Source organism: Sinocyclocheilus rhinocerous, unplaced genomic scaffold, assembly GCF_001515625.1.
Source record: "Sinocyclocheilus rhinocerous isolate Xijiao unplaced genomic scaffold, SAMN03320098_v1.1 scaffold1055, whole genome shotgun sequence".
Lineage (NCBI taxonomy): Eukaryota > Metazoa > Chordata > Actinopteri > Cypriniformes > Cyprinidae > Sinocyclocheilus > Sinocyclocheilus rhinocerous.
In genome coordinates, this window is record NW_015658727.1 from 45540 (window position 1) to 58049 (window position 12510).

The 12510-nt window shown below is 38.2% G+C and overlaps 1 protein-coding gene across 1 annotated transcript in view; it reads left to right on the top strand.

Moving 5' to 3' along the window:
• The first annotated feature begins 2496 nt into the window (after window positions 1-2496).
• The window catches only part of LOC107722824 (guanine nucleotide exchange factor VAV2-like), an 82695-nt gene continuing 72681 nt past the window's right edge, over window positions 2497-12510 (top strand). Inside the window, exons 1-2 of the mRNA XM_016531310.1 lie at window positions 2497-2612; window positions 11102-11160. Coding sequence (XP_016386796.1) covers window positions 2529-2612; window positions 11102-11160 — 143 coding nt within the window. The 5' untranslated portion in view covers window positions 2497-2528. The remainder of the gene's footprint in view (window positions 2613-11101; window positions 11161-12510) is intronic.

Consider the following 12510-nt stretch of genomic DNA (forward strand, 5'->3'; position numbering starts at 1 on the left):
TATTTAATCTCAGTGAGTGATAATCTTCCATTGTGGCCTCTGCATCCCCATGACCTTATTGGCAAAATCTGCAGCAGCGTCATCTGACTCTGCCCTCAGGTGTCCATCATAGTTGTTGCGGCGACACAGAGCAGTGTTGCCAATTAGGCCAGTGCTCCAAATTGAAGGCCTTTGTCCTGCTGTCACGTCAACTGCCAATGGAGAGACCTCCTGCGGGTCTTCATTTAACTCACACGGACACTCCCTGTACTGTAACAGAGAGAGCAGCAAGATCAGAATAAGATCATTCATTATGTTTGTCCTCTGTCCTCTCACTGTACTTCCCTTTAGCCAACAGAGAAGGGTCACTTCTCACAGCAAGAGCAGGTCAGCACGAATGTCTGAATTTTCTGCAAGTCAGGAGTTGTTCAGTTCTGCTCATCAAGGCTGCATTTATTTGGTCAAAATACAGTAAAAACAATAATATTGTGAAATAATAAATAGCTGTTATTTTAATAAGTTTTAAAATGGAATTTATTCCTGTGATGGCAAAACTGAATTTGCAGCCGAAATTACTTAAGTCACATGATCCTTCAGAAGTAATTCTAATACGTTGCTTTGGTGCTCAAGAAACATTTCTTATTCTTATACATTTTTTAGGATTTTCTGAATAGAAAGTTCAAAAGAACTTTTAAAAAATATATTTTTTGTTAACCTTATAATAAATGTCTGTACTGTCACTTTTGTTTAAATTTAAATCAGAATTGATGACTAAAAGTATGAATATCTATATATTAAAAAATTATCCCATTTATTAGTATTCACAAGCACACTCATCTTACTAACAGACGTGATGATCTCTTGTGGAATAATGGTTGATGAATACAAGATAAATACATAGAGCTGTGGTTTAATTTAATGGATTTTCAGTGCCTCGACCCGTGGGTGCTTAGTTTAAGTAGCCACTCTGTACCTGACCGCTGTGGGCCTTGTTTGAACGTGATAGAGAAGCTCTGCATGGCTGACTTGCCACATTAGAGCGCTCTGACCCCGCAACAGTGAGATTGGATATGGAATAATCCATCTACTTAACAGAGAGAGAGTATCAGTACTCTCCATCTGACTGAGATGGATGAAGCAATGCTGCTTCTCTGATGCTCTGCGTTTGCTTTGGCATGCTATAAAGAGAGGCCTGGGTTAGATTCAGGGAAGAGGATCCGCACATCCTCGCCAGACACAACAGTCAATGTCCTGGGACGGTCTGGAGGACAGAGTCAGAGGGAACATCCGGCCGTTTATTCTTCCCCAGCTCGCCTTTATCTCCTCCAGCGCAGAGCTCCAGCCCTGGCCCTGTTCACCCAACCTTGGACACTCAGATTAAATCCAAACTAATCCCATCCACTCACGCACGATCAGAGCTATTAGAGCCTGCCCAACGGCTACCTAAATCTGCCCAGCATCCCCTGACGTGTGTCCCTGCAGGTGTCATCACTGATAAAACCGTATATGGAGGAATTAGTTTTAACTTCAAAAACACAGTGCTCTCCGAAAACACGTCCTTCATCCTACAAACTAAACCTGCAGAGGAGGTAGAGAGAGGAGGCATGGATACAGTTTCTAGGGAGTGAAAGGACACTAAGCTCATATCATTGTCCCATAATCCCTTTGTGTTCTCAGATTCCTTGGATTCCAAGAGTGAAATCCCTCCTTCGCTCTGTCTTACACAATCCATTGTTGTGACCTTGTGCTTTTCACTAAACCCATCATGACTGTGACGGCCCGAGAGGTGGCCGCACAGAAGTGGTAATGTAGATGTAACACACTCTATCTCTCGCTCATATACACAAACACACACACACACACACACACACAAACATACATACACATGCATTCAAATTTACATGAAGGACATGTGTTTACAGTTAATCTTAAATTTAATAATTTCTCTGTCTTTTTGTTTATATTTTCTAGAGTAATGCTAGTTTATAATAACCACACAAAACAACCAATAGTTATTTATTTTATTTTTTTCTTTAGGTTTGCATATCTTTATATCATCTTTATTTGCATTGTTATTCATTTGGAGTGCACACAAATGAGTTGCGTTGTATCTGTTATTAGGGGTTCAAGCACGCAGTGCTGAAACCCTATTGTAATTGTAAGGATTTTTATTATTATTATTATTATTATTATTCTTCCCTAAAACTGAACGGGCAGAACAAACCGTAAGGCCTAGAGAGCTGAAACTTGGTCAACTTGGTCAAGTCATGCTCGCTACTCAGGCGCAAAGAGCCGGCCCAATCGGCCAATAGGGGGCGCTACAGCGATCAAAAACGCGTAAGTGCTAATAACTCCTAAACCGCTTGCCGTAGACTCCAAAATTTTACATTTTTGGAATCCTTGGGGTGTTTTACCATCAACCATACATCCAGTTTGGCCTAGACCCTAAAATATACCACCTTAAATGCCTTCATGTGCTTGAACCCCGGTCATTGCTGCTTGCAGCTATATTTTATACTTGTTCCTGTTTAAGTTTATGTTTACCGGTGATGAGTGGCGTTTGTCTGCAGACGAGAGAGTCAGAAGTAGCGTCCCGGGTGACAAAAATCGGAGTCCGGGCAGGAACAAAAAATGTAAGCGTTATTGGTTCCGCTTGGACATACCATTTGCAGAGATGGCACAGGGGAGCAGGAAAACTGGAAATCTTTATTAATTTTATTTCTTTAGTTGTATGTTTATGGTACTTGGCTAAATTTGCTTTTCTTTAATTTTGATTTAAAATTCATTTACTTGATTCCATTTTGATTTGTTTAGTGTTATGTGTTAAATGTAATGTATATTGTTTTTCCCTCTTGTGTTATGGGCCCATCTTTTCCTTTGTAAACGGTTTGCTTTGTTCATTTGGGTGGTCGGTTTTAGTCCGTTAGCTTGTTTTTGTTTGACCTTATTAGTTTTTTTTTAAATTTGTTTATCTCATTTTGTTGCAACAAGTTTGAGGTTGTAAGTTGCTTTCTTGACTTGTGTTTAAATAAAGACCCATGTTTTTGTTTTTTTGTAAGAGTTGGTGTTCCTTCCTCCTGACCCCTCAGTCCCTCACAATGACTTTAACCTATATTTGGCATCAGTGGGAAATTATTGCAAGGCAATATTGTGTTGACACCTATTACTACTGATATTGCTTGTGCCAAGGGTTAGGGATATTATATATATATATATATATATATATATATTTAAACAATTAACATTTACATTTAAGCATTTGGCAGATGCTTTTATCCACATTGCATTCAAGGTCAAACCCATGATCTTGGCGTTGCTAGCACTGTGCATTACTGAATACTGTAGTGTGAATTCTTCAATGTTAAAATACTTATTCTAGTTTATACCATATCCCAAAATGGGTGAGTTAATGATGACAGAATTTTCATTTTTCGGTGAACTAACCCTTTAATATGCAGAGACACTTCTAAGTATGTATATAGGACAGACAGAACTTCAGTGAAATTGATGAATAATTTTCACAAAATAAATATTGCAATTGTTTGTTTTTATTTAGATTATCACAGTTTTTAAAATGTATTACTTTATTTTGGATTCTCATCATTTAAAACCTATTGTATAACCACCTTTACACAAAGCTGGTGTCACCTTATTTATGTTGACAGAAAATGCTTACTGAGTGTCATGACAACGGCAGCGCTAGCTACAAATTTAATTTACCAGCATTGTACTTGTTCTGTAAATGCAAATGTAGTTTGAAGTACTACCTTATGCTGTATTTTCAGAACAGGACGAGCTGTCTGGAGCATTAAACTCAGTGGGTTTTAAGTCAGTCACATTTCACATTGGACCAATCAGCTTAAACAGCTCCAACAATTTACCCGCTTTATAAACAAGCATCACATGTGGTTTTGACTGTGGCGTCTGGCGCTGAGAGCGAGAGCGAGAGATGGTTGGATATGCTTGGCAGAGTACCTCTCATTTCCTGTGTTAACTTACGAAACAAACCGTAGACCTTTTGTCTGTGTTTCTGGACTTATTCGATATGAGTCAAAGAGCAGAAAAAGTCTCAGTCTTCTCATTAATATCTTACGAAACTGTTATTAAAGCTGTGTGAGGCAGCAACACGCTCAGCTTGCATAAACATTTCATTGTGTTTTATATATTGTGCTTTGCTTTCTGTGTTTTCCATTCCCTTTAAGCAGAATGCATTACAGCATGTTCCGTCTGTAATCACAGATATTATGGCTCTGTTAAACCTTTTCAGAGAGCAAAGCCTACGCAGAAACATCACTGTTCACTTTGTGGTAATTTGGCAGTGTTTTCCCAGTGGAAAGGCAGGCACGAGACAGGCGGGCATTCACAAGTGTCTGCGGTCTAAGTAAATAACCGTTTGCTTGGCTAGATTTGTAAGCACAGGGCCCTCCATCTGATAAGAGCCGTGTAATGATTTTCAAATGGGAATTTACCCTCCACATTATTTGAGGGGCCACTGTTGTCTGGTTATGCACCCATCATATGCCACATGCACACAATGTGTGAAAAAGATGATCTGATTATATGACTTTATTACATTTATTTACTGAATTACTGAAATTAATAAATAACTATCAATAAAGGAATCTAAATTTTGTTTATTTATATGTGCATAGTCATATTAATAAAATAAATGCACACATACTGTAGATGTTGTAAATAAATGAATATAGATTTCTTGAATTGATATTCATGTATTTATTTTTATTTATTTAGCTTACATATTAGATGTTCATGTATGTATTAATTTATATTATTTTCTTGCAGCTAAAGAAGAAGCAGGTTTTCTAAATAAGCACAAACTCTGATACTAGAATTTCTCAGAGCCAGATGTCATTTCTGGCAGACGTGGTTGTCACGGCATGAAAAGAAATACTCCACCCACTGATGTGGCAGTGTGGTTAGTTTGTGATATTATTAGGTACTGTACTGCTGCATTTCCCAAAAGCATCATAAGTGGGGGTGTGCGATGATGACAAAAAATGATATCTCGATATTTTCTGGAATTGATAGCCGTAATTAGACAATATTTTGCTGAGCATGTTATTGTGCTGGTACTTTGACAGGTTTAGGACTGCCGTGGACAGCTGACTCCCAAATCTTTTGATATTCTTCATATTCTGTGAGGTGGTTAGTTTGCAGAAGTAACATATTTTTACCTTTTATGGGCATTTTTACCTTTTATAAAGCCAATCTAACCTAATTAAATGTATGCATCATCTTTTGTGTCAAATTCTTAAATTTAATCAATAAATCCAAATAGTAAGACACTATGGTGCTGTTACCAATCAAATGAAATCAGTATCAACAAAATTTGCAATGCAGAGGTGGCACAGAATCTGCATCTGAAGTGGCATTTAGATGCATTTACTGCAGACTGTTTAATGCAGGTTTAACCTGCAGTTACAAATGCTTAAATAATGTTTGTTGTTTTAAAAACAAAATGTTCAATTAGGCCTGGGCGATAAAACGGTATCAATATTTATCGACTGTACACCTTCTTCGATAACGATACAAAAAAATGTTCGATATAGTGCACGATATAGGCACCTGCTCTGAGTGACGCAGACCGCACACACAAACATGAACACATGCTGAATTGAGTGCTGTGCCTGCCTGTGATGAGGAGATTGTGAATAAAAAAAATAATTTTAGTCAAATTTAAAATAAACATTTGCATTTGAATGCAAAAATAGTACAATCAAATGTTAGGAGTGAGTCAGGGAGCGTCATCAGTGGAGCACGAGATGCGGTGATGATGATGTAAGTGACGTTGTTGCATTTAAATTTTTTGTTAATCTAGCCCACGAGATGCGCCGCTGCTGCGTTATTCATTCAAAATATTAGAGAAATATAGTATATTGCTCTTTGTTTTAAAAAAGGTTATAAAAAATGTCAATAATTATCGATACCGAACGATATGAAACATTATATCATTGATAAATTTTTTTGCTATATCGCCCAGCCCTACGTTCAATACTGATATTTGAAACGATTTGGGGGGAATGGGGGAAAATATACTTTAAATATAAACGTAAAATCACCAGTAGGTGGCTGCAAATCACTGCATGAGTAAGTCATTGACTCATTCATTCAACTGATTTGTTCAAATGGCTTATTGTCTCAGTAATGAAACACTGTTGTGTGTTGATCAGTGACGCAAAACAGTTCTGCTGTGGCTTTGTTTGAAACTATTTTAGTTGATGAAATAGAGAAAAAAACAGGAACTTGTGTGTAAAATGTAAGTCAATTAATATTAACTTGTTTATTGGACTGTTTTGTAAAATCAAAATCACATTTGCAATCGTACTGATATTTGGAGAAAAACTGTACTCTTCGTGTGATATTAACTATATTAGATATAAATATAAAAGACATATAAAAGTCATACAGGGGCATATTTGCCCCCTTATCTTGAATTTTGGGGGGAATTCTAAATGTATTTTAATAGACTAAATCGCGCTGTGAAAGTGTGGACTCTAATTGCGCATGCGCAGTAGTCTAACCTACATCTCATAGTGTATGCATGCACTCTCTGGTGTGCTTTTGTTTGGTTTTTGCGATATACTCGATAATGTCAAATCGCATATCGTTTAAACAACAATTACGATATTATCATAGACGATATATAGCACACCCCTAATCATAAGCCTAATTAGATCGTAGAACCATTGCCACCAGTGGTCTCTACGATCAACTTAGCTCACGATGCTTTTGAGAAACGCAGTCTGTTTGTTGGCACAGAAGGTACTGTAGTCATGTTTTGTGTGAAAATGACCACTGTCCACTGATATCCATTTTTCTTGAATGCACGCACAAGTCTTTCACATTCTCCTTTGTGTTCAGACTGAAGCATATGTCATCCTTTTAATGCTCAGGAGCTGGGCTGGGTCTTTGGGGCAGCGCCATAGACATTTGGGTCACAGCCCGAGTCCCCCTCCTTAGTGCAGTAGGGTTGACTGGAAAATCCCTGCTAAACACGCAGCAGCTGGAGTCCTCTGAGAGGATTCGGCTCTGGCTCAAACTCTATTGCCAGCATGTTCGTCATGTCACCACGTCAGCTGATACCCCATACTGCGGCACATGCACATGGAGTGATGACATCACTCCTTGGCTGATGTGAAACAGAAGACTGTGTTTGTTTCTCCTTTGTTATGTTGTACAAGTCTGTTTCTGACTTCTTAGCAAACTAGACTTACAAACAAATCATGCCCAAATCAAAGCAACAAAGAAACACCACCAAACAAAGGTAAAATCTAAAGACATTTAGAAATCAATTAAAATTCATAATATCTGATTATTATATTATATTATATTATATTATTGACAATGTAGTGATCAAATATGAAATATTCTATTTAAAAATGTAAATAAATATTCTATTTAAAATATTGGTAATTATTTTTATTTGCCTATAAAACTAATTTCAAGCATTTAAGCCTAATGTTGATTCATTTAGATCATAATTTAAAGTGTTTCCAACCTTTTAACTTGTGTTTATTGTGGTTTTTAATACATGGTTGCATCAATACTTTACAATCAGTATTTTTTTAAATCATTCATTCATTCATTCATACTGCTCACACATTTGCTCACACATATTGAATTGTGACATCTCGGTGTGTATCATATTGTGAGATTGGTGTTCGCCTAGCTTAACAGAGAGAACCGTGGGTCTTTTGGTGGTGGATCTGGTGTTTGTATGTGTGGCCAAGTTTATTTTGAGTTGTGTGAGTTTGTGCTGGTTGGCGTCCTGTGCTGCTGGGTCCGTTATAGATGAGTGCCAGGACTCAGTCTTACTCACTGCCATCTGTTCACACATCTCCTACCATTCTCAGTTCCCCGCTGAAACTCAGAGACTTGCTCAAACTCTCATTTAGAGTACATTAGTGTAGAATATCACATTTAAACATTTGTTTATATGGCTGTTTTCCCTCATCAGGTTTATTTGGAATCACTTATGCATAAGGTTGATTCAGAGCAGCATGATATAAAGCACTGACACTTTTCTTTATGTCACTGTAATCATCTGTTTTGATGTTTGCTTTGCAGCCATGGTGGTTGGATCTTCATCTCCTCTCCTTTCCTCTCCTCTTTCTGTCTTCTACTACTTTTTGTATCTTTAACTACTTCTCGCATCTTCTACTATTCTCACATTGTTTTTCACTACACTTGTGTCTTCTATTTATCATTTCATCTACTACTTGTGTTGTCTTCCTATTTTTTTCCTAGTTTCTCTACTTCTTTTCGTCTTTTACTACTTGTATCTTCAATTTTCCTGTGTCTAGTTTCTTGTATCATCTACATTCTACATTCTCATCTCTCGTCTTCTCTTCTGTCCTCTCCTCTTGTGTCTTATCTTTTCTTCCCTTCTGTCTCTTTTCTTCTTGTCTCGCACTACTTCTATCCTCAATTTTTCCACCTACTACTTTCCATCTTGTCTCATCTCATCTTGTCTTGGCCCATCTCGCCTGGTCTTGTCTATTCTCTTGTCTCCTACTTCATCTCTTCAAGTATTTTTGTCTCTCCTTATCTCGCCTTTCTTTTTTCATGTTTTCTTTTCTTTTCCTCTTCTCTCACAAGTCATGCTGCGTCTGTGGCCACATATGTTGTTCTGTTGGACAGGTGGATTTGCCATGTGTTTGTAAACCCTGCACACATTACAGCTGATGTAGACACAATGCTGGTGTATCTTCAACTCAGATAAGCGAATGTATAACATTAGTGAAAAATCTACGATTCTCTTTCTCTGTCGCAGCTATTGTGAGTGATGGACAGTATTGTGCTGGTTTCGGGAGGTGATGCATGTTGCGTCCTGGCTCTGATCTGACGCTCCTCATACGCGCTGAAGCACTGAGATGAGGGAAAAATCAATATTATGAGACAACAGAGCTAGAGCTGTTGACCTGACCTGAGGGAGAGATGAGGAATGAGAGACAAAGCGATGAAAGTGACTGAGTACAAGAACGAAGCGCCGCAGTAGAAACACAATCCAGAGAAGAAAAAGTCACAGCTTTGATGATGGATGAGTCACATATCGTCCCTGCAGGTGATGTTGTGTTGAAGCTCCATGAATATTTAGACACATTAGCAGATGAACACAAGAGCAATTCGCCTAACAGGCTAACACATAGACTAATTTAGCTGTATTGATCACTCAATCATCTGTTCTCCTGCCTGGAATGATTCTGCTTGATGCAAGCCAGAAAAAAAGGTGGTAGAATATCGGATGCAATGCATTATGGTTTGTCATTATGTCATTAATCCAGTCCTGAGTGTCAGCATTAAGAGACATCCCTTGTTTACATATTTGAGCAGATATACACAGGCCCACATGCAATTCCTGCTCTCATTTAGGGGAGAAATTCTGTGAATTGGATTTGAGAATAAGATGCAAGTACTACAAATTTTGTTAGTAGCTGAAAACATGATCAAATTAGCCATGATTTTTCATAAACAAACACTGGGCTGGGCAAATGTATTATTTTGTCAATGACAGGCATTTCAAATCTTCAGAAACGTGCTGAGTTGTTTGTGGAGTTTTGTAGCCACAGATTCTGTGCGTGTACATTTAATACATATTAAGGAAGTTTACTGTGTACATTTTGGCATTATGTGACAAAAGTGCTTCTCCAGACTGGCTGTTTGTTCATAGAGAGCTTGTACATCCTTTACTAAAGCTCATTGTAATTTATAGCTGCAGGAGTATAAAATGTTGTGATTTTAATTAATCGTTCAAACCTGTTACTGATTTATTGGTATTTTTCATGCTATATTTTCTCAATTATCACCCATTACCTATAATAAGAACCTTGAAGCTCCACACACATCTGCACTCAGTGTTTTGCTCTGACTGTGGAACAACTAGTGTCACCATGGCAGCAGTCAAGGCAAGCGGAAAACACAGCCATGAGCATGTAATGAGGTGACACGGCACCATCTTCACTTTTGCATAAGCACATGTGCTTTCCAGTGTGTGTGTGTGTGTGTGTGTGTGTGTGTGTGTGGCTTCTGCATTGTACATTTGAGACCCTCTAGCACACCATCTGGAAGCCTCTAGAAGGGCGACCAATAAGCCTACTCACATGCGACTCACGACTGCCATTAAATCAGTGTAAATACCGCACACGTTTAACCCTGTTACCCGGCCCTAATCCAGCTGGGGAGAGGAGGGTTCTTCACAGATCTGTGAAAAGCGCTTCACGTCTGTGATTTCATTGGGGCATTTCATGCCACATGTCCGTTAATGTTGTCATTAGTGGCGTAGCATGATCCGTGTGTGCACACATGTTGCGTCACCAAAGCCCATCATAAAACATGGCAAAAAAAACACAAGACACTCTGTATTGTTGCAAAAGTTTATTAGTGGCATAATTTATTTTTATTTTATTTTTTTTTGAATTCTTAAGTATTATATTTATGTGAAGTTGTCTCATAATTTATGCTATAGACAAAAAAATACCTTGTACTGATTTTTTTGGACACATGAAGTTTCATTCTTTAATATGTCTTGCAATTCAATTCAATATTGAAAAATTAATTGAATTGCTGTTAATGCAAACAGTATTCCCCCCCCCCAGTTTTTCTTTAGTTTTTGTTATTGTTCTTCCACCAGAACCAAAAGTTCTAAATAAAAATGATATTGAAAATTGAAAATGATATATAATCATTTAATGATATATATATTTTTGTTTGTTTTGTAAAATTTTCATTTTTTTTTTTTTTTTTTAATATGGAGGAGCTATGGCGAAAAATCTGTTTGTTATAAGCAGGTTATTTGATTATGCTGTTTCTGATAAAATAAATAATAATTAAAAAGAAAAAAAAATAAATGACATGGAGCTGGACTTTTTTAAAACTTAGCTACCCAGATCGTTCTAGTTAAAGGATAACTATTTTTAAAAACCTGGCAGCTACAAAAAATCTTAAGATTGTGGTGCCATATTTTGCGCCTTTCAGAAAATGTTAAAATCTAGTTGATCTTGATTTATGTTGATCTTGAAATGTTAAAATCTAGTAGATTTTTCTGTAATTTGCTTTAAGCGACATTTCTTTGGCTAACACAAACCTTCTCTTGTTCTCACAGGTGATCTCTGCGCTGTCCAGAATCTCCCACAACAGCATTGCACAGATCAAAGGCATCAGGTAACTGACTTCCTTCACACATGCTGATTGTGTTTCCTTTCAGTTGTGGTGTCTCTCGAGTCTTGAGGGATCTTTCACAGCACTCTCTCGGGTTGCACCTTTTATGTGGCTCCATTCAGAGGGCCTGGAAGGGAGAAGCGGTTGGCACAGACTACCGCATATGTGTGAAACCTGTGGGCCAAACCCATGAAGTGTGTGGTTGTCGCTCCCCTCAGGTGTTTTAGCGAGGAGGGATCCTGCCTCCCTTGCTTTACAGGCGACTGGGATCACTTCCTGTCTCATTATTTGCGCAGTCCATTCGCCCCGCTCCGCAAATAAAGCCTTTTATCCGACGGGGTAATGAGCTGATGGAGCGAGCCATTAAGCATTTTGCCAGAGCGGGGCGGAGGCAAGACAGGTCTGCCATTAGTCAGTGTAGTGTAACCGAATGAAGGGTGCCTGAATCACTTCCTGTCCTCACCGGGCACGCTGCTGTAGAGAGAGCTGCTGCCAAAATAGTGCCTGTTGATTTGTCAAAGTCATAACTCAGTCATTTGAATGTGATGAATAAAATGATTCTTCATTGTAAATGTTGTCTGAAGTAATTAGGGGGGGAAGATCTGAAGATGGATCATGGCAGCAGATGCATTTACTGTGACTAATGCAGGTCAAGTCTTCTGTTCAAGCCGTTTTAAGTGTAGTGGTTTTGGGGAGTTTGCATCATTTCCTGGCTGTATACAGGAAGCAATGAAAGGCAGCTTTGTTTTCATCAACGCCATGGCATGTGTCACAGCTTTGAGGGGGGAAACAGCATGCCGCTTTAACCCATATTTCTTTAAAAAGCCTTTTATTTCAGTCTATTGTTGGTGGTGTGTTTTACAGTTTTGTGGCATAGAATGAAGGATGCATAAAAATTTCTGTCTGTTTTATTTCTTCTTTAAGTGTCTCACAAAGCAAGAAATGTCTCAGTCTTATTTGGGAACATTCCTCGCACACCCTTTCGGATTTGGTTTAAAGCTGCATGCGGGTGTTTTTCTAGACGGCTTAAAATTCAGCCACATTCCGGCACGCAAAATGCTAATCAATATTTACAAGACAGAATTTCAGAGTTAAGGTCATTGCACACTGAGTCCGAAAATGTAGTCTGAAATTTTCGCACGTTAAAAAATAAATACGACCTCACGTTATGTCAATCACGTTTACACACTGCCTCCGAAATATTCGTCCGTCATAAAAAAATTCGGATCTGGTTCGATTTTTTCCGTTTTCTGCATCCGTAGCAAGCATTTTGAGAGGTGTTTTGACAGTTCAGAGCCACCGTACAAGCGAATGCCAAAATCCAGAATGGCGATTGTCAAGTTCATCCACTTC